Raw genomic sequence first — 23,505 nt, 5'->3', positions numbered from 1 at the left:
CTTCCTTCCTTCCTTCCTTCCTTCCTTCCTTCCTTCCTTCCTTCCTTTCTTTCTTTTGCATCTCTAACACTACCAAGCAATGACCCTCCACCTCCAGCCCAGCCCAAACCTTACCCTGTAGCAATTAATGACAGACAAGGAGGAAAGTGGTCAAGCAGGATGATCCAGGGGTAATAGCCTTGGATGGGACTTAGGAGACAAGGGTTCATAAAGGTTATGGCATTCTGAACTGGAGGGACCCTCAGAAATCTTCTAATCCAATCTCCTAAATTTACAAGTCAAAAAACTGAAACCCAGAGAGGTTGTGACTTGCCAAAGGTCAGATAGTCAATCAACAAGCATTTATTAAGCACTTAATTTATTCCAGGCTTTGTACTAAGGGCTGAAGATACAGGGAAAGACAAAAACATGGCCCCTGCCCTCAAGGAGTTCCCAATCTAATGGGTGAGAACATGCAGCCCATCAGCTGGATATCAGATACATGCAGAGCAGATGGAAGGTCCTCTTAGAGGTACTGGTCATGGGGGGAGGGGTGCCAGGAGAGGCCTCTGAAAGAAGGAGGGATCTGAGCCAAATCTTAAAAGAACATAGGAAAGTCGGGAGTCAAAGAGAAGGAGGAGAAGCTCTCCAGGCATGAAGGACGGCCAGCGAGAGGCCTGGAGATGAGAGATGGATCCGCTATGAGAATCAGCAGCAGCAGGTCACTGTCAGTAATTGTTGAAGCCATGGAGGTGAGTAAGCTGGGAGAAGCCAGTAAAGGTAGAAAGGGGCCGAGGGAAGTCAATTAGCCAACTAGAGAATTTATGAAATGCTTTCTATGGGCCAGGCACCGTGCTAAGCCCCTGGCATGCCAAGAAACACACATACAGGATCTGCCTTCAAGAAGCCAACAAGAAACTTTGCACCTACTAGGCATGTACAGGATAAATTGGGGGCAGGCCGTAGACTCCAGAAGGAGCAGCTAGGAGGGCCAAGTGGATAGAGCCTTGGGCTTGGAATCAAGAAGACTCATCTTCATGAGTTCCAATCCAGCCTCAGAAACATCTTAACTGAGTGACCCTGGGCAAGTCACTTAACTCTGTCTCGGTTCCTCTTCTATAAAACAAGCTGGAGATGGAAATGCAAAGTACTCCATTATCTTTACTAAGAAAACTCCAAAATGGGATCACAAAGAATTATACAGAGTGAAACAAATGAACAACAAAGTCTCAGAGGGAAGGCACTAAGACTGAGGAGGACTGGGAATGATTTCTTGCAGAAGGAGGGAAGGTTTTTAATTGTAACTTGAATGAAGCCAGGGAAGCCAGAAGGTGGAGATGTGGAGGGAGAGGGTTCCAGGTATGGATGACAGTCAGTAAGAATGCTCACAGCTTGGCCATGGGGTGGCCTGTGAGTGTCCCTGGATCTAGGAGATGTGAATGTGTTTGAGGGAGGGTGGGGTGTTTGTAAGTCATAAGAACATTGGAAAGGTAAATAGGGGCCAGGTTATGATGGGCTCTAAAAGTCAAACAGAGGGTTTTGAAGCTGATCTGGGAGGTAATAGAGCTATTTTTTGAACTGGAAGGTAATACAGTCATACTTGTGTTTTAGGAAGATCGATTTAACAGCTGAGTGGAGAGAGATGAGACAGGGAGACTGATCAGCAAGTTATGGCAAAAACCCAGGTGTGAGGTGGTGAGGGCCTGTACCAGGGTGGGAGCCATATCAGGGAGGTGAAGGGCACATGTCTGAGAGATGCTACAAAGGGAAAAATGACAAGGCTTGACAACTGATTGCATTTGGAGGGAGAGACAGAGAGTAGACTCCAGAGAGGATACCGAGATTTCAAGTCTGAGTGACTGGAAGGAGGGTGTTCAAAAGAGGGGAGGGTTTGGGGGGAAAGAAAATTAGCTCTCTTTTGGACATGCTGAGTTAGAAATACCCACAGGACATCCAGCTCAAGATGTGCAAAAGCTAGTTAATGATCTAAAACAAGAGGTCCAGAGAGAGGCTAGCACTGAATACTGAGAGTATTAGCAATCTTCGTGCAGTTTTAAGCTTCTTACTAAGGGAATAAGCATTTGTTAAATGCCTACAACATGCCAGGCACTAGGCTAAGTGCTTTACAAATACTATCTCCTTTGCTCTTTAAGACAAATCTTTGAGATAGTTAATATTATGATCCTCTTTTTATAATTTAGGAAACTGAGGTATATAGAAGTTAAGTGACTTGTCCAAGGTCACACATTTAGCCAGTATATGAGGCTGGATTTGAACTCAGGTCTTCCTGACTCCAGGCCCAGTGTTCCAAGGCACTGTTCCACCAAAAAAAAAAAAAAGAGCTTAAACTGCACTAAGATTTTGGGGACATCCTGCATAACAATTAGCATAAGATGAACAACAAATTCACAGAAGATAATTTAATCCATGAGAGGTAATGAGATCACCAAGAGAAATGGTATAGAGAAAAAAAAAAGAGGGCTCCAGACAGAGCCTTGAGGGACACCTGTGGTTATTGGATGAAGATCCAGCAAAGAATACAGAGGAACCATTTACCAGGTAGGAGGAGAATCAGGAGAGAGCAAATGGAACAAAATCCTAGAGAAGAGAGGGTCGAAGACAGGCTCCCACCCCAGGCTAGGGTGATCAATCTATAGCCTTGACAGCTGCCAGCAGACTGTGGGTGAGGATGGAGAAAAGGCTCAGTAATGAAGAAGTTATCAGGGACTTCTGAGGGGGCACTTTCAGTTTAGTGCCAAGGCTGGAAGCCAGAGGAAGGAGGGGCAGCTTTCTCAGAGAATCTGACTGAGAAGGGGATGAGAAATATGGGCTGGTAACTAGCAGGGATGGGAGGACGGAGTTAGAATTTTTTCAGAGCAGGAGACAAAGGTATGTTTGTAAGCAGCAGGGAAGGGATCCACAGATTGGGAGTGTCTGAAGATTAGAGATGGGGTAAAGATGATAGGAGTGATGGGAATTAAGGGGGAGATAGTAGGGGAAGACATCCATGTGAAATGGGGAGAGAAAAGAAAGCTCTTAGCAAATGACTTCAACTTTTATCAGTGAACTACGAGACAAGATGCTCATTGCAAAGGATAAGGAGAGGGAGCCACAGAATGTTCAAGGAGGCTTTGGGATGAAAAGGTTGAGATGATTGATGCGACAAATGGGAGAATTGATTAAGGAGATATAAAAGGATTCTCTTCCTCCAGTGAGGTCAGAGTTGAGATTACACTACGTAAATTTGGAGTGGACCCAATCAGCACAGTTTCCTAATTTTTTTTCCCAGCTCTGTTCAATAACATATGCATAGGACAAGACATATGAGTTATCCAAGGCTGGGATCTGGCAAAGTATGATCAAACAATTGCAAGAGACTGTAAGGGATTTGAGGATAGTGTAACATTGAACTTACATTACTTACTTACTTTATGTTACCAAAGGATCTAGATAGGGACACAATACATCAGGAAGGTGTGGTCCCTCCTGTATGTGGTCAAAATAGATGAATCAGAGGTGAGTTGAATAAGTTGAATGTAATCCACAACTCAAAGTCCGTTTGCATGGAACTCACCTCCTTGGTAGAGAGTTATTACTCAATGCTCCACTCCAGCATGAAGGATGGAGTTGGTGAAGGCTTTAGAGATGAGAGATCTTGGGTTTTGTTTTGTTTTTTACTTCCAGTCTCAAGAGAGAAGACAAAGACTTCCAAATTCTCTTCAGGGGAGAGAAGGCTTCCAGGAAGAAGCCAACCTGTAGAAGAGCCAATCTCAATCATGTCCCTATCCTGAGCTTCTTACAGTAGAGACTTTAGGAATTTCCCCTAGGTAGAGATCTGAGACTCTCTTGATTCCTTTGAAATCCTACTTCTAGTGGGAGAGCACATTCATTCTTTTTTTTTTACTGGTTTATTTTCATCCACATATTTTCTCTGATTTCTGTGTGCTACCAGCTTGGATAAATGGATTTGCTATTCACTCCTTGTGGTCTTTGTGAAACTAAGCATTTCATGAGAAAGAGTCAAGCTTTGGATATATAACTTGAAAGACTTTTTCTCCTTTAAGAGATCTCAATCAAGAATTTAGCTTGAGCCTAAATTATTTCCTCTAAATTAACAATATTTAGAGAGGAAAGTAGAGAGATATAAATTTAACCTGGTACTCTTTTTCTAAAGAGAGCACAGTGGACCTTTTGGGATGCCAATCTCCTGGTTCCTCTACTGGCAGGAATCAAAGACTCTCCAGAAGGGTGGGCAGAGTAACCTCTGGAAATATCATGTATTAATGCCCTATGTCGCTCTACCTGGACAGACCCATGTGTAAACACATAACCTATACAGACAACACAAGTACACACACATACCACATGAGGAAGTGGGGGACTAGGATTTTCAAAGGCACAATTAGTCAAACGTGTTAAATGCAAACATGTCAGGCACTGTGCTAAACACTAGGCATACAACAAAAGGCAAAAGACAAGGCCTGCCCTCCTGGAGCTCACAATCTAATGGAAGAGACAAGAAACAAACAACTATGTACAAACAAACTATAATACAAAATAAATGGACATAATCAACAGAAAGGAGGAATTAGAAATGACTTTTTTTTTTAAGCATTCGGGGTTAAGTAACTTGCTCAAGGTTACATGGCCAGTTATTTCTGGTGTGGTGCTAAGTATCTGAGCCCAGATTTGATCCCCAGGTCATCCCTACACTGGAGCCGGTGCTCTTACTCACTGAGCCACCTGGCCTCCCCAGATGTCTTCTAATAGAAGGTAGGACTTGAGCTGGGACTTGAAGGTAAGCCAGGAGGAGAAGATGAGGAGGGAGAGCATCCCAGGCATGGGGGACAGCCCGCAGAAATGCCCAGTCAGGAGATGGAGTGGAATTGGACCAACAAGAAGGTTAAGAACCAAGTATTAAACTTTTGAGGGAGGAAGGAGAGAATCCTGGAAGTCCATAGACTAAAAGATCAATGATATAGAACTGGGAGAGGATTCAGGGGAAAATATGGTCATTCAGTGGAATAGAGGACTTTCAAGCATTCTTGATGAAAAAAAAAAACAGTTGAATAGAAAATTTGACATTCATTACAAGAAGCAAGAGAAGCATGAGAAGGTAAACAGGGAAAAGAAATCATAAGGAACTTATCAAAGTTGAACTATTTACATTCCTACATGGAAAAACGATAATTGTAACTTATGAAACTTTTTTCATTATGAGAATAGTTGAAGGGAATAGAAGTGTATATGTGTGTATATATATGTATGTGTATATATACATACATATATGTGTCTATATAGGAGGGTATATGGGCATATGAATACATATGTGAATGTGTGTATTTATGTGTACAGGTATACATAGATAGAGGGCACAAGACCAATTTAATAGGAAGGGATGATACTTAAAAGGGTGAAATTAAGAGGTGACAGAAGAATATAATGAGAGGAGATGGGGAGAGACAGAATGGGGGTAAACTATCTCATATAGAAGAGGCAAGGGAAAATGGTTACAATGTAGGGGAAGAATAAGAAGGCAAAAGGGAATGGGTCAACCTTATTCTCATTGAATTTGGCTTAGGGAGGGAATGCCATATACACTAAATAAGGTATCTCACCCTACAGGAGAGGAGGGGGAAAGGGGATGAGAAGGGGGATGATGGAAGGGACGGCAGGCTGGGGGGGAGGGAAGTTGGAAGCACCCACTTTTGTAAAGGGACAGGATCAAAGTAGAGAATAGAACAAGTGGGAGGTGGGATAGGAGGGAGGGAAACATAGTTAAGTCTTTCACAATATATCCACTATGGAAATGGTTTGCATAGCTACACATATACAACCTATATTGAATTTCTTATTTTCCCAGTAAGTGTGGGTAACAAGGGAGGAAGGGAATGAATCTGGAATTCAAAGTTTTAAAATCAAATGTTTAAATATATATATATATATACATACACTATTGTTAATATTATTTTACATGTAACTGGGAAATAAGATACACAGGCACTGGGGCATAGAGATCCACCATGCCCTACTGGAAAGTCAGAGGGGTTATGGGAGAGAGCAGATTGGAGGAGGGGATATCCAGTGGGATTGCTATTTTGGGGTGGTGGGTGGGGGAAAACGGGTAAAAAATTTGTAACTCAAAATCTTTCCAAAATGAATGATGTAAACTAGAAGTTAATAAAGCATTTGATTAAAAAAAAAAGAACTGGGAGAGGAAGCTTACAGGTCATTGATGAATCTATGGGTTGATTATGTTCTATGGATCCAAGTGAAAATGTGAGTGGAGGGGCGGCCAGGTGACACAGTGAGTAAGAGCGCCGGCCCCAGAGTCGGGAGACCTCAGATACTCGGCACCTTCCCCCCCCCCCAACTCCCCACACATAACTGGCTATGTAACCTTGAGCAAGTTACTTAACCCCAATTGCTTTAAAAAAAAAGAAAAGACAGAAAATGTGAGTTGCACTGGTAGGTCAAAGCTGCCCTAGCCCAGGGAAGAAGAGGACAAACTGGATCAGAGGAGACACCCCAAAGATGTCATTGTTATCTCAGCATCTCAGTGCCAATCCCAGAGTCAGCAACAAATAATCCCTACCTCATCATGGAAGGCCCCAGTCAACAAACAATGACCAGTCTCTTACTATGTGCCAGGCTCCCTGCTAAGTGATAATGGATATGAAAAGGGAAAATAAAGGTGGTCTTCATATTAGAAACAAATACAAGCAAATACACTTCGAAGTAGCTAGGGAAAGGTAACTGAGGCCCAGATCTAAGACATCTATACCCCGAAGTCTCAGTCCTCATATTAAACTTGCAAAAGGTAATTCATAAAATGGTGCTGGCATGAAATCTGGTTTTCAAACTATTACATATAATCTTATTTTATTTCTTTAGTTTTTGGAGGCAATCGGGGTTAATTGTACTTCATTAATTCTAGCCTTGAGTTCCAGATATTTACTATGTGTGAAGCATTGTGCTAAGAGAAGAAAATAAAAGGAGCCCTCATTTTTATGGCGGGGGGGACAACTGGTAAACAAATATTTGCATGCCATAATAGCAGCTAGAATTTATATAGCTTTTAAAGGTTGGCAAAGCTATGTGTGTGTGTTATCTATCTATATACTCATTTTTGCCTCACAATACTGGGAAGTATTATTATCCTCATTTTATAGATGAGGAAACTGAGGTAGAAACATTACCTGATTTGCCTAGGACCTTGTAACTAATAAGTGTCTGAGGCAGGATTAGAACTCAGGTCTTCCTGATTCCAGGTATACAGTGTTCTGTCCACTGGCCTACTAAGGCATATATAGATTAGTTGAAAGGTAATTTCAGAGGGATTGCTGTATATGTGGGAACAAACTCATCAGAAAAATCAAGTTTGGTTACTCAGAAGCATCAATGGAAACCAGATATGCCAGGCAACTGTTTTGAAAAATCCTTTGTAAGAGGAATCCTCTCTTGTCTCAGTCTCTCTATGGATCAGTGCCTTTCCTAACAACAAGCCATTTGGAGTATTACTAGAGATTAAGAATGCAAGGAATGTTTTTTAGAATGATTCTTCATTCCTGTATTCTGTAGGCTTTGCACAAATATAAACACCGTTTCCGAATTTTAATGTTCTTCAGTGGCAAATGGAAATGAATTAATGAGATTTTGTTCTAAAAACTAGCATTAAAAAATATTTGTGGAAAACATTGTTTTGGTTTTTTTAAACATTCATTACATCATTCAATCCTCACAGCCATGTTAGGTAGATTGTTAAGAGTATTTTTATTCCTATTATCCAGATGTGAAAGTCCACTTTGCCAAGGACACCCAGCATGGAACCCGGTCTGCTGGACTCCAAGGCCATCGATGAGTGGCCCAGCACAAGCAAAGGTCCACCTCCCTCTAAGCAAGAGGACATTTCCCAACTGTCAAATTTATGGCTTTCTCTTTCCCCCTCCCCCCCTTTAAAAAACTATATAGACTAAGTAAACACAGGCCCAAGACACAGTTTAGGCACTGGGGGACACTCTGGCCCAGCCCACTGGGGCTTATTTATATTGGAAGAAGATCAATACCTTTGGCCTCCCCAGCACAAAGGCCTTAGTAATGTTTACTTGCAATCTGGGTGTCAGACTTTAAGGGAAGGTTTGCTCCTAATTAAAGGAGTAAGTGCTTTAATCCCTGGCCTGAGGGCTTCCCAGGGAGCATTAGCAGAATTAAGAAGGAAATGAATTGTAATCCCTTTAATGTAAGCCTGGAGTTTCACGTTTCTGAGAAGAATGTCCTTCAGTGATTTCACATCTATTAACATGCCCAATTTGCATACAGTGTAATGTGGAGAATCCAGCTTTACCTTTGTCTCTGATAATTAGCAGTGTGAACACCAGCCATATCCTGCAGTCAGTGGGATCCTGAGGCCTTTAGGATGTTCTAGCTGGCCGCAGCCTGAAGGATCTTTTGGTCCTACCCCCTTTTTTATGCAGAGGAAGAAACAGAAGCCCTGGGAGAGGGGACTTACCCAGTGTCCCTGAGCTAGGGAGGGAGTGCAGGCTCCCGACTCCCAGTCTCATCTCATCATGTGGCCTTCTCCCAGTTGGAGTGGTTTGGTTTGGTTTTTGTTTTGCTTGCTTGCTTTATTCAATCAATGAGCATTTATTAAGCCTCTGCAATGGCTCCAAGGCTGGGGGGGGGGGGGGGGGGGGAAGGAGGGGGGGAGGCTAAGGGGGGAACCTGAATCTAAATGGATTTAGTCAAAACGCCAAACTTGGGGATTTAGAGGGCCACATGTAGCCTCAAGGTCTCAGGTTCCCCACCCCCATGGGCATTAAGAATGGTTTTGTAAAACCATTATTCTAAAATGATTTTTAGCCTCTGGTCACAAGAGCCCTGGGCAGGTGGGTGGCACAGTGGAGAGAGTGCCAGCCTTGGAGCCAGGAGGATCTGTGTTTACATCCAGCCTCAGATACTTACTAGCTCTGTGACCCTGAGCAAGTCACTTAACCCTGTTTGCCTCAGTTTCCTTATCTGTAAAATGAACTGGAGAAGGAAATGGCCAGCTACTCTAGTATCTTTGCCAAGAAAACCCCAAATGGGGTCACAAAGAGTCAAACATGACTGAAAAATGACTGAATAACAAACAATACACAGACATATAAACATGTGTGTATTATATATACATATATGTATACAAAGTACATGCAAATTAATAATAATAATAAAATTAAAAAATAAAAATATGTTTAACATAGATGTTAGAAACATACTTATTCTAGGAATGAATAATACTCATTGGAGGCCCATGGAGGATATTGAATGTGGTGCTGGAGAAGTTATCTTCTGAGGAGGACTTTAAAGATACAAGGCCAGTGTGGGCCCTCCCCCCCAAAGTGGGGCTCCAGAATAAAAGTACTGCCACGAACTTTACTTCCTTAAAGGTTCAAGGATTTAGTCTTCCAGGTCCACGGCCATCAGGACTTCCAGGCCCACCTTCCATCACTTGGCTGAATTACTGCCCCACTCCACAAGGAGAAACTTCATGTTGTGAGTATGCTCTGGTCTACAATCCCAGAGTCAGGCTGGCTGTATCTCCCCCTCAGGGTCCTGGCACGCCCTGAGGGATTTAGGGATCTCTCTTCTCTAAGGGCACAGGATAGGGCCCCCACCTTGTTCCCTCACTGTTAGTCACCAGTTAGTAATGCTCCATTTAACCAACTAAAATCAGTTAGCTTTTAGAAAGGGGTATTTATTTCAAAGTTATAAAAAGAACAATCACACAAACTTTCTTCTTCCCTATCCCATATCTCTCCTTATCTCTGGGGAGAGAAGGCTCAGTCTTACACTGTGCCTCCGTAATCTTGGACCCACTAATTTCCTGACCAAAGGAGACAGGAATGTTGGATGAATCTTGGTCTGCATTACCCTGGGCTGAGTCCTGATGGTCACTCCTTGTTCCTTTGGCCTTTCATGCTGAACTGGCTGAAAAAATCCAGATTCTGGGATCCTGGGATGGCACTCTCCCTTCAGTTCCAATGCAAGAACAGACCCACGGCAGGCCAAGAACCAGGGCCACATGGGAGCCTTGGTGAGGGGCCAAGGTCTTTGCCTCCTACTCTGTGCCATCACTGGGGTCCACAAGATATAGAGCAGAGTCAAAGAGACATTGAGGCCAAGGTACGAGCCTCGTTGGGACACAGAACAATTCCTGCAAAGCCACTAATTGGCCTCTCATCACCGGCATAGTCTCTTCAAGTAGCCCAGGCCTAGGTAGCAGACAGGTGCTGCGCTTGTTCTCAGCCAATTCTTACTTCCCCTAAAACTACAGATCTACTAGAGGGGAGAGGGGAAAGGAACAAGCATTTATTAAGTACCTACTGTATGCCAGAGGCTGGGCTAAGTGCTTTCACAAATACAATCTCCTTGGATCCTCACAACCCTGGAAGGTAGATGTTATTATTCCCATTTTATAGATGAGGACGTTGAGTTAGACAGGTTAAGTGACTTGCCCAGGGCCACACAGCAAGGAAGCATCACAGGACCCAGAAGAGGAAGTAAAGGAAGTGTGGGCTTGCTTAGTTAAGTCCCCAGGTCCTAGAGGCCAAGGACTCAGGAATAGTAACCACTTGTGCACTGAGGGGAGAAAGGGCAAAACGGTCTTTTCAGAAAAGCACATTGGGAGAGGAGGAGGAGCAGATAGAATTCACTCGTCAGCAGTGTGCAGACAATGTCTTCTCTTTAAAAAACTTTGAGATCCTGTTCATATAACGTTTTCAGGTATACAAAGCACTTCACACACTCGGTGCTCACAGCATCCCTGTGAGTTGAGTGCTATCATTATCCCCACTTTACAGAGGAGGAAACTGAGGCTCATGGGGATTAAGTGTCCAGGGTCACACCATTAAGCATCTGAGAAAGGCCTCAGACTGAGGTCGTCTTGACCCGAGCCCAGCTCTGACCACTGCACTGTCATGGTTAAGTTTGCCTTTTTGGAGATTCCTGTTCATATTAAGAAGCAGCTCCCTTCGGCCCAGTTTCTTTACGAAGACTCCTTCTTTCCGTCTACTTATCCCTCGGCACTCTAGTGCCTCTGGCTGGAAGCCTTCATCTTAAAACAGCAACGATTTTAATTTCAGGGACATAGATTCCAAGACCAGTTGTCCCTTCCTCAGAACCTCAGAGGAACTGGGGGGCAGGGGAAATCGAGGAAGGAGGGATAGGAGTTCACAACAAGGCAACATGGGTAAGAAAAGTCCTGATTTGGACAAAGAAGATGACGGCTATCAAGTACAGGAGAGAATTTGGGTGACTTTAGCCAAGTCTTATCAACCTCCTACACTGCAGTTTCTCAGAAGCATCTGCAAAATAAGGGAGTGGAACTTAGGGACCCCTAAAGATCCTCTCTTTATAAGTGGCTCTAGAATAACAAAGAGAGACCCCCCAGTTTGCTAGAGTGCCTTCTAGGGAGCTGGGCATGCACTGTGGCTCCTTGCTCAGAGATAGACACCACACTGGGATGATACAGGGATTCTTGAGTAGGCCCCAGGCTCAGGAGTGGGGCAGAGTGAGGGCGGAGGGGTATCAGTAACAGTTCTTTCCTCCATATGCTCAGCCTCTAATTACCTTCCTCCCTCAAATTTGTTGTTATTCAGTCCTGTCTGACTCTATAACTCCATTTGGGGTTTTCTTGGCAAAGATACTGGACTGATTTGCCATTTCCTTCTCCAGCTCACTTTACAGATGAGAAAACTGAGTCAAACAGGGGTTAAGTGACTTACCCAGGGTTACACAGTTAGTAAGTATGTGAGACCGCACTTGAACTCAGGTCTTCCTCACTCAAGGCCCTGTACTCTATACACTGAGTTACCTTCCCTCTAGTCATGGGGGGAGGGGGGGGAACAATCAGGAGTTCTCTGTATTACTACAGAAAAGCACATACCCCTCACCAAGGCTCCAGAACACACATCGTGATCCTATGTAGGAGCTTGCTCCGACTGGGGCAATCCAGGTTCCCTGGATTCCCACCCCCACTCTACCCCACCCCTACCTTCACAGAAATAATATCTTTTGATGATTCTAACTGGCTCTTGGTATTTTAGGTACTAAATTTGGCAAACATCCTAGATTCCTGCAAAACCCCATTTGTACTATTTAAATTTCTTTTTACAATTTTATCTTTATTTTATTAATATATTTTTAACAACTTCTATTTTTTTAATATGTCCTAGAGAACCATTCTTTATTACAGAGACCACTAAAGAAAGAGAAAATCAACCAACATATCAAGCAAGTCTAACACTCTGTGTTCCATACCCATAGGTCCCTACCTCTGCAAAGAGAAAGAGAAAAGGGATATATTTTAAATGTGAACCATTAGTATTTCATATATATTATTGCATTTGAGCCTGGAAATAATTCTTTCAGGAAAAGAGAGCAGATATTTTCAGACCCTTTTAATCGATGAGACCTGGAAGCAGAGAGAGGATAAATCGGTTGGTCAAAGTCTCCCAACTAAGCCATAAACACAATCTGAAACCATATAAATAATAACAGATCACCATGAATTATCTTTGCCTCTTTCTTCCCTGTCCATTGCCATTTGCCAAGGCTGCCATTGGTGGCACCCACTCCTTTTCTTTTATCACCTCCGACCTGGGCTATTGTAATAGTTTCTTAAATCCCCATCAAACAATCTTCTGAAACCAAAGGCCTGACTATGGTCACTTCCCTGCTCAAAAATCTTCAATATCTTTCTACTACCTATCAGGAAAAATACAAATCCTTCATCACCCAGCTCCAACTTCTTCCCTCCTACTCTCTTTACTCTACATTCAAACCCAACTGGAGCAGCACTTGGGTCCAAACCCGTCCTGCCTCCTCCATGAGTTTTTACCGGTGATCAACTGTCCCCCATGCTTGGAACTTCACCTATTGAAATTCTCTCTTCTATTGTAATTCTTTTCCTTCTTTAAAAAAAAATTTAATTTTTTTGTTACATTTTGAGTTCTGAGTTGTCTCCCTTCCTCCCAACCCTGCACTGGAGAAGACCAATATCATATATATAATATGCATATATAATGTATATAAAATATTATAATTAATAACATACATATATGTAGTATGTATATGCATACAATTCACATGTGTATGTATATGGAACCATACAATACATACTTCCATATATCAGTTCTTTCTCTGGAGGTGGATAGCAGGTTCTTTCATAGGTCCTTCACCATTGATTTGAATGTTCATATTACTCAGAATAGCTTAGTCATTTGTGGTTATTCTTCAAACAATATCGTTGTTGAATACAGCATTCTCTTGGTTCTGCTCATTTCACTCAGCATTACTATGTGCAAGTCTTCCCATGTTTTTCTAAAATCAACCTGTTTGTGATTTCTTATAGCACAGTAAGATTCTATCACAATCACGTACCACTCCCTCCCTTTTTAGGAGTAGGTCAGGCAAACATCAGTCAAGACAGCATCTGTAAAGTGCTTTGTAAACCTCTGAGTTATTATCAAGTCATTATACATTAATATATATGTAGACTATTATATAATATATTATGTTATTATTAGTATAAATAGGTAAATAAATGTTAAACCAAAAGATAGTAGATTTTATGTTTCTCGGCTAGACTGGAGAACAGACCTGAAAGGAATCTGAAGGGGCCACAAGCATTAATGAGGTGACCTGGGCTTCTTTGTTAGGGAGTACCACGGAGAAGAATCCACTTTATACATCGTCATGAAAATTGGAAGGGAGAAAGAAGCTGTGGGCAAGTGTTGAGTAAAGCCTATCAGAGCCTGTTTAGATGGAACAGGAAGGCAAGGCCCATGATGTCGGGCCAAGTTTGTAGTCACGCTTCAGTTTAATTTTGTTTTAGCGGCCTGATATTTTCCCAGTGTTTTCAAATCAAGTAAAAGAAAGAAGGAGAAAAGAGATTTATTGGAATAACACACCATTCCTTGTCCATGGCTTAGGATTCAGGTCCCAGGAGTTGATCACAGCACCAAAACCCGCTGTTAACACACCCGGTGCTTTGTACTCTTCTGGGGTCTGGCTCCAGTTATATTCTCTGCTTGATGTCACAATGCAGGTTCTGTTTGTCTTCACCCTGGATACTGCCTCCTCAGGTCAACAGACATCATAGTCCCCTTGGAGAGCAGTCAAACTTGCCATTCAGGTAGCCTTTCCTATCCACCCACAGACTTTCACAGAACCAGACGTTCCTTCTATGGGGATTTTCCTGTGCCTGAACCCTGATTCCAGGCCTGGTCCCTTAGGGATCCCTGATTCACTTGACTCTGCCTAGTAACCCAATCTAGCACTTTGGTTTTCTGGCAGATTAGATGGGCAGTATGAGCATTACATAGAACAAACCTGTGTCAAATCTCTTTGTTTCCCAATCATTTGCCATTCAGCCCATGTGCCATTCAACTGTCTACCCCTATACCACTCTTCAATGCTGCCATCGGCCAGCTCAAGATGAAGGACTTTCTGCCTACCATCCCACTTTCTGATCCCAGTGTGGGAATTCTGCCCCTGTATCCAGTACTTTGGCCACAGACCTTTCCAGGACTGGAGGTCTCTCTCTGAGCTCTTAGTTCTTGTGACTCAGCTCCTTCCTGCTGTCCACTGCCCAACTCCACTGTGGCTAACCACCCACCTGTCTGGACCTTCTCCCTTTGCCTGATAGGTAAAGTGGTGGGAGGTAGACAGTGAAATGGGCAAGTCAGGGAGGGTTTGCTTAGTTGGGATGAAGGTGGTCAGTGTGCGTTTTTCCCCCAATTGCTGTCATCTGCCTGCTTGCTATCTCTAACTTATCTTCTTCCTAGGGTTTCCTGTACATCATGGAGGGTATGTTGTATCACAGCCAGGTGAGTCTTCAGGACTTTCCTTTCCCCTTTGCTCAGAGATCCCAGGGATTGCTCATTGGGATATAGCTTCACTTCTTACCTGATACTTTCAAGTGAATTCTGAAACATCCATACACAATTGGTACATCTTATTCCAGGCAGGAAAATGGAGATTAACACTCAATTACAGGGACCTTGGTCAAATCCCTTGACTTCTCCAGGCCTCTAAAAAGAGAGTGCTGGATTAATAGATATTAATAGTTCACACCTACCTAACACTTGAAGGTTTGCAAAGCACTTCACAGATATTATCTATTGATCCTCACAACTACTCTGTGATACAGGACCACTAACATCCCCTCTTTCAGGTGAGGAAATTGAGGCTCAGAATGGTTAAGGGATTTGCCCAGTCACATGTCTCCACTTTGTTTTTTTAAACTAGAGACATGATTTCATCAGTACAGGGACACTCTCTTCCCTCAGTATTTTCCCTATTCTTCAAATTGTAGTTTTAGAGAGTTGCTTAGAGCCCCAAGGAAATGAAATGACTTGAACTGGGTCACACAGCCAACATGTGGTCTTTCTGACTGCATGGTCAGTTCCCTAGCTACCACTCCACATAACCTCTCTGTAAGTACCATTCCCATCCTAGAGATGGCCTTGCCAATGGTGACACAGTCCATAGGAGTTACATGGTGGGAAGAACTATGGACTTGGAATTAGGCCATCTGAGTGAATTCTGGCCTATTAACGGCATGATTCCAGGCAAGTCATTTGGCCTCTATCTCCTAGAAAAATGAGCTGGATCAGGAAGCTCCCTTCCAGCTGTAATCAATTATTCAATAAACACTGATGAAGCATCTGTTAGGTGGCAGGCATTGTGCTAAACACTGGGGATACAAAAAGAGGTAAAAGACAGTGCCTGCCCTCAGGGAGCTTACAATCTAATGTCAGCGAATAATAAATATTAATCAATAAATCAATGATCCTAAGTGTCAGAGACAGGGTTTAAACCCAGTTCTCCTGAGCCTAAGTCCAGTGCACTGTATAGATTATTTCTTAGGGGTGGGGAAGGCAGGAATAAGCATTTATATGACACCTACTATTATTATGCCAGGCACTGATGATTATCTCATTGATCCTAACAACCCTGGAGGGTTCTATTATTATCCCCATTTTACAGGTGAGGAAACTGAGGCAGACAGAGGGTAAGTGACTTTCCCAGGGTCACACTGCTTGGCAGTGCCTGAGGCTGTATTTGAACTTGGGTCTTCCTGATCCCAGATCCACTACTCTGTCTATTGAGCCACCAGCTGCTTCCATGGGTAGGGAATAGGCCTAGGAGGAAGGATTGTTACAGGGCCTTCCGGTTTCCCAAACATTTAACATCTGTTATGTTATTCAGTCCTCACAATAACCCCCACATGAGAAAGGTAGTACAGATATTCTCCCCACTCTACAGATGAGGAAACTAAGACCCAGAGCAGTCAAGTGATTTTCCTAATACCCCACAGATGCTAAAACACAGAACTCTCAATGGGGAGTCTTCTCTATGCCACAGCTACAGCAAAGAAGTATTGACAGTGATAATGGAAGTCTGATCTGGTAGCAAATAACATTGGCATTCCCAGTCCATGAAGAACCGTTTATGAAATGCCTACTATGTGCCAGGCTTTAAGCACTGTGGAGACCATCAGGTGGCATTTTTTTTATTTAATTAAATTTTTATCATGTATTTGCAGGCACCTCTGTCTTTGAGTATGTACAAAAGCTCCTACATGGCCGACTATAAGGACTTCAGCAATTACACATCCCATCTGAAAAATCCCGAGGAGGTACACTCAAGGGACATCCATGGGGTTTGGTCTTCCCCTCCCCTCCCCCCATATCTTTTCTTTTCTTCTTTTCTCATTGAAATAATTATCTGATCTTCATCTCATTAGGAAGAGGAGAATATTGTATACCACCATCGTGTGGCATTGGGCAGTCTTCTTCAGTAGCGCGCGCGCGCGCGCGCGCGCGCACACACACACACACACACACACGATTTCAGAAGCCACAGCATTCTCACATATTTTCCATAACCGAGAGAGGCTTAGCCAGTAGCAGGGCAGGACTGAGAGGAAACACTTGGGACCAGAGGATACTGAAAGCTCCTGGGATGGGACAAGTGATCAGAGCAGATTCAGTCACACAAGCACTGAGGGTCAGGTTCTCATGAACGTACTGGCACCCCAGAATTCAGGGCTGGAAAGGATCTTACAAATCACTGGATTCAACCCTTTATTTGATAAAGCTTGTGAAAAAATTGATTTTGACGGTAATCTGTCAAGTCAATTGAGTCAAATGCTGACTCATTGCCCACTCAATGCCAAGTACTGTATTTGGGACAAAAAGACCAACCAAAAAAAATGAAAAAATCCCTGCCCTCAAGGAGTTTATATTCCAACCTTAGGGCTGAGCTTCAGAGACAGAATTAGAAATGAAAGATGGGAAAGAGACAAGGTAGCAGAACTAGGGTACCCCGAAGAAAGTCAAATCAGGCTCTCAGGGACAAAAGCCAATTCCTTGGTGCTAAGGTGCAAGGACCTGGCTGAGTTACAGGGTAACAAGGCCAGAGCCTTGGAAACAGAAGGGCAGGAGAGAGCAGGATGGGCGGAAAGGCTGACGAACAAAAATGGGAGCTATGGATGTTCTCATGCCTAGGATGAGCCTGGCTTCCAAGTCTGTGACAGGTGGCAATGAAGGGGCCCCAGCCACAAAAGTTAGAGGGGCAAAGAGCCAAAATGTCACAAGAACACAAGGTTTAGACCTGAAAGAACTCTTAGGGGACATCCAGTACTACTCCTTCATTTTATGGAAGAAGAAATTGAGACCCAGAGAGGCTGATTTGCCCCAGATCACACAGTAAGCAATGGAACTAGGATTTGAAACTATTTGGGTCTTGGAACTCCAAGTCCCAGGCCCTTTAGACCTAGATCATAATATATACATTAATAGTTTAATTCAACCTTAGAATTACTATACTAGAATCAATCAGTCATGATCAACTGTGAAAGACAGCTATTCTGATCAATACAATGATCCAAGACAATTCTGAAGGACTCATGATGAAACATGCCATCCACCTCTAGAGAGAGAACTGATGAATTTTGAGTGACAGAGTTAATTTTTTTCACTTTATTTTTCTTTCTTTTGTGAAATGGCTAATTTGGAAATATGCTTTGCATGATTCCACATCTATAATTGATATATTGTCTTCTTTTTGATAATTCTAACCTTAATAGAATTCATTTTTAAAATGTAATCTATTTTTTGTTACATTTTAAGTTCCAAACTATCTTCTTTCCTCTCCACCCCATACTCCACCATTTGATACAGATTACATATATGTAAGTGTGTGTATGTGTAAAACCATACTATGTGTACTTCCATTTATTAAGTCTTTCTCTGGAGGTGAATAGCGTCTCATAGGTCCTTTGTAGTAGATTTGACTATTGATGATACTCGGAATAACTTAGTCATTCACAGTATTCTTTGAACAATATTGCTGTTACTGTACACAATGTTCTCTTGGTTCTGGCTCATTTCCCTCTTCATTATTTCATGCAAATCTTTCCATGTTTTTCTAAAGTCAACCAGCTCATCATTTCTTACAGCACAGTAGTATTCCAACGCAATCACAAACCACAACTCGTTTAACTATTGCCCAATTAATGGTCAGGGGAGGGATGGAGGAAGGTAGAGAATTTGGAACTCAATTTTTATTTAAAAAGGAAGTAGAAGTTGGTAAATAATGGTTTTTTTTTCCTTTAAGTAGGTAAGTAATGTTAAAAATAATTTTTAAAAAACTAAAAATAGTTGATCAGTAAACATTTATGAAATGCCATTTTATGTGAGGCACTGTGGAGATACAAGGATAAAAATGAAACCATCATCACCTTACATAAAACCTTTTCTACTCCACACTCTCTATGATCCAGCCATATTGATCTACCTGCTGTTCCTTGAACATGGTGCCCCATCTCCTCTCCCTGTGCCTTGATACTGCCTATGCTCTCTGCTTGGAATGTCCTCCCCACTGTGAATTTTCTCATTGTAATACCTGTCTTCTTGTAAGATCCAGCTCAAATTGCCACATTCTGCAGGAGCCTTTCCCAATCCTCCCAGCTCCTACTATTGACTTCTTTTCAAAGGTTAACTTCCATCCTCCAGGTTTATCTTTATTTTTTTTTAACCTTTTAAACAATTTTCAATTAACAAGCATTAATTTTCTCTCCATCCCACTTCCTCTACTGGAAAAAAATAGAAGAAAAAAAAGAAAAAATACCTTCTTGACAAATAAACATAGTCAAAACAAATCTCCATATTGACTGTATACAAAGATAAATGTCTTGTTCTAAATCTTAAGTCTATCACCCATCTGTCCAGAGGTGGGTAGCACTATTGGCACTTTGAAATTAATCAGAGTTCTTAAGTCTTTCAAAGTTGTTTGTCTTTTCAACATCCTTGTTATTGTTTAAATTTTTCCTTGGGTTTGCTTTCTTCACTCTGCCTGAACTGGTGCACATCTTTCACTCCTTCCTTCATCCCATAACTTCTTCCTTCCTTCCTTTCTTCCTTCCTTCCTTCCTTCCTTCCTTCCTTCCTTCCTTCTTTCCTTCTTTCCTTCCTTCCTTCCTTCCTTCCTTCCTTCCTTCCTTCCTTCCTTCATCCCATAACTTCTTCCTTCCTTCCTTCCTCCCTTCTTTCCTCCCTTCCTTCCTTCTTTCCTTCCTTCCTTCCTTCCCTCCTCCCTCCCTTCCCCCCTTCTTTCCATCTTTCCTTCCTTCCTTCCTCCCTTCTTTCCTTCCTTCCATCTTTCCTTCCTTTCTTCCTTCTTCCCTTCCTTCCCTCCTTCCTTTCCTTTCTCCCCCCTGTCTTCCCTTCCTCTCTCCTTCCTTCCCATGTTTCTCTGCACCCATACCTTTCATCATTTAGCTTGATCAAAAAGTATGAACACATAGTTTGGCAAATTTATGGGCACAGTTCCAAACTGCTTTCCAGAATGACTGGAACAATTCACAGTTCAAACAACATGGCATTAATGTTCCTTTTCTTTTCTGAAGCTGCTCCAGCATTGATCATTTTCCTTTTTTTTTTTCATTTGCTAATCTGATGGTTGCAAGGTAGAACCTCAGAGTTGTTTGAATGTGCATTTCTCTAATTAGTTGGGACTTGGAACTTTTTTTTCGTATGCTTTTTGATAGCTTGGATTTCTTTTGAAAGCTACCTGTTCATATCTTTTGACCATTTCTCAACTAGAAAATGGGTCTTATTCTTATAAATTTGAATCAATTCCTTATATATGTTGGAAATGAGAGCTTTGTCAATGAAATTTGCTGCAAAGATTTTTTTTCACAGTTAGCTGTTTCCCCTTCTAATTTTAGCTGCATTGGTTTTGTCTGTGCAAGCTTTTAAAATTCAATATAATCAAAATTGCCCATTTTATGTGCTGTGATCTCCTCTAACCCTTGTTTGATCATGAACTCTTCTCTATCCATAGATCCAAAATAAAATATCTTCCTTATTTCTCTAATTTTTTTTTTATCATCTGACATTTTCTATCTAAAGCTAAATCATATATTCATTTGGAGCGAATCTGGGTATATTATATGAGCTGTTGATCTAAGGCTAATTTCTGACAGACTCCAGTCTGATTTTGTTTTAGCTTGGTTTTGTTTTGTTTTGTTTTTAGCAGTTTTTAACAAGCAGTAAATCCTTACCCAAGAGCTGGTGTTTGGGGGTTTATCAAACACTAAGTTACTAGGTTTTTTTGTTTCTGTATGTTGTGTGCCTAATGTCTTCCACTGATCAATCTATTTTTTAGCTAGTACATAATCATTTTTATTTTGCTTTGTAATATAGTTTGAGATCTGGTGTTCTTAGCATTACTCAATTCTTTTTTTTTATTACTTTTCTTAAGATTTTTTACCTTTGTTCATCCAGATGATTTTTATGATTTTTTTCTCATGCTACAAATGAATCCTTTGGTAGTTTAGTTGATGTGACGGAATAAATAAATTAAGTTGGGTAATATTGTCATCTTTATTATATTGGTTCAGCCTATTCATGAACAATAATTATTTCTGCCATTATTTAGACCTATCTTTATTTTTATTAAAAGTGTTTGATAGGTGTATTTATATAGTTCCCATGTGTGTCTTGAAGGTGAATTGATCCTTCAATATTATATACATGCTGTTGTTATTTTAAATGGAATTTCTCCATCTCTTCAGGTTGGGGTTTGTTGGTAATGTATAGAGGTTGATGATTCATATACTGCAACTTTGCTGAAGTTATTAATGGTGCTGGAATTTTAGTTTACTCTGATGTTTGCTAAATAAGTCATTTCATCTGCAAATAAGCGATCATGTTGTTCTCCCTTTGTTTATGCTTATTCCTTCCATTTTTTTTTTCTTGTTTTTACTATCATGACTTTATCTTGTATACACCTATTTGCATATGTTGCTTTTTCTACTTTACTTTGCTTTGGAACTGGGAAAACCCTGGGTTCTCTGACCCCAATTAGCCTTTCTGTGCTCTAGACAACTCTCTAAAACTGTGGACAAGCTATCGGCCTGCATTGATGGAGGAAGGAAATCAACCCTCTCGTTGAACCCTTTCTTTTACAGATGAGGAAAACTAAGGCTCAGAAAAGTTATTGACTTGGTCAGCTTGGAGCATGGCTAGTTTATTAGAGCAAGGTGATCTAAACCTCAAGACTATTGCTAGTTCCACCACAACACTTTACCTCTTTGGAAACCAAGGTGAAGATTTCTAAAGAGAGGTCAGACAGATTCTTGGCAGACTTGGGAGCTTATATCATGAGAGGACACTTTCTCCTTTTTTTGTTTTTTGTTTCTTTGCTTTTTGGAGGAGGGGAGGGCAGGGCAATTGGAGTTAAGTGATTTGCCCAAGGTCACACGGCTAGTAAGTGTTAAGTGTCTGAGACTGGATTTGAACTCAGATTCTAGGGCCCATGCTCTATTCACTGTGCCATACCACCTACCAATCCCATGAGCCTTTCCCTTTTTAAGCTCGGTCAGTCACTCAATAAGCAGTATTAAACCCTTGCTATGTGCCAAGCATTGTGATAAGTACTGAAGATACAAAGAAAGGTAAAGGTAAACTCCTTACACAGAGACTACACCCTCCAGGAGCTTCTATTCTACAGGGCAAGACATCATGTAAGTTAACCAGGGACCTACAAAGATATGTACAGGATAGATGGAACATAATCTTTTTTTTTTTTGCCTTTTGGAGGGCAATTGGGGTTAAGTAACTTGCCCAAGGTTACACGGCTAGTTTTTTTGTGTGTGGGTGTTAAGTGTCTGAGGCCACAACTGAACTCAGGTCCTCCTGACTCCGGGGCTGGTGCTTTGCTCACTGCGCCACCTAGCCACCCTAATGGAACATAATCTTAAATTGAAGGAATGAGCAGCCGGGGTGGGGGAGGGGATAAAGGAAAGCACAAAGTGGGATTCAAACTGAGTCTTAAAGGAAGACAAAGGTGAAGAGGGAAAGGATTCCAGGCATGGCAAACAGGGCAAACACTCGGAGGTGGGAGATACAAAAATTATGTTTGAGAAGCAGCAAGAAGGTGGGTGACAAATGAACTGTAGGAGCCTGGAAAAAAATGTGAAATAGGTGACTCCTTCTTCCTCTCAGTCTTTTATTTATGTCTGCTTTGGTTCCACAGCAACGGAGGGCCGAAGTCCAATTACGGCAGAAAGAATTTTGCCCACCTGTTCCCTCATCTACATCAATGATGATGAAAGGATACCCAGCTTTCAGGGGTCCCAAAATGACAGCAAAAGACCTACAACCTAGTGCCTTCTCTCAGGAACTAGCCCAGAAAGCCCCTCAGGCACAGCCTAGAATCTGCCCCAACGATTACTACCCTTACTTAGACCCAAAAAGGATGTCAGAACGTCCAACTAGGTATGAGTCTAAGAGATTTCCAAAACCCCTGGAACTTAATTATTCACTTCCTGAGACTGGTGAACAGAGGGAAGCTACTGATGGGCAATTTTCTTCAGATCAGAAATCTGTCCCCTTTCAATGGGGACCCTCAAAACCATTTTACCTATAGCAACCTTGAGAGTCCAACATAAAGCCAATAGGAGAGAATACTATGCAACATTCACTGTTTCAGTCCCTTGGAGGGCAGGGGTCAGAATTTAAATAAAACTTGAAAGTGCAACTCACAGCCCTGTTTTTGTATTCCTTTAACTTGCCTCATTGAGCTATCATCAAGCATACCCTGCCATGATGCTCATCACTGGGGGGAGCGCTAATAGAATGGGAGGCAGAATGTTGCATTGAAAAGAGGGCTGATTCTACATTTCAAGTACAGGGGTTTGAGTCTTGTTTCAGCTCTCTATTTGACGTTAGATAATTGCTTTACCTCTCTAAAGTCTCATCTATAAAAGGAAAGAGCTGTACCACATAAACTCCAAGATGGCTTCCAGTTCTAAACCCATGAGTCGGTGATTTGAAGACTAGAAATCCTTCCTTTCTTCTTTTCTTCCCTCCCTTCTTTTCTTCTTCCTTCTTTCCTCCCTTCTCTCCTTCCTTTCTTCCTTCCTTCTTTCCATTCTTTCTTCCCTCCTTCCCAGGGTAAGGACTTCCTGGAGAG

General features: G+C 41.9%; 1 protein-coding gene across 1 annotated transcript; it reads left to right on the top strand.

Moving 5' to 3' along the window:
- The first annotated feature begins 14,454 nt into the window (after positions 1–14,454).
- SPMIP9 (sperm microtubule inner protein 9) lies at positions 14,455–22,959 on the top strand. The gene is made up of 4 exons (XM_069100956.1): positions 14,455–14,553; positions 14,805–14,846; positions 16,568–16,660; positions 22,567–22,959. Exons 1-4 carry the CDS (start codon positions 14,455–14,457, stop codon positions 22,957–22,959), a joined length of 627 nt encoding a protein of 208 aa, XP_068957057.1.
- Positions 22,960–23,505: the final 546 nt, after the last annotated feature.

This window comes from Petaurus breviceps, unplaced genomic scaffold (genome assembly GCF_028583685.1).
Source record: "Petaurus breviceps papuanus isolate PSGF00001 unplaced genomic scaffold, PetGlider_PUasm1.0 446, whole genome shotgun sequence".
NCBI classification, from domain to species: Eukaryota; Metazoa; Chordata; class Mammalia; order Diprotodontia; family Petauridae; genus Petaurus; species Petaurus breviceps.
This window is presented reverse-complemented; position numbering and strand designations above follow the sequence as displayed.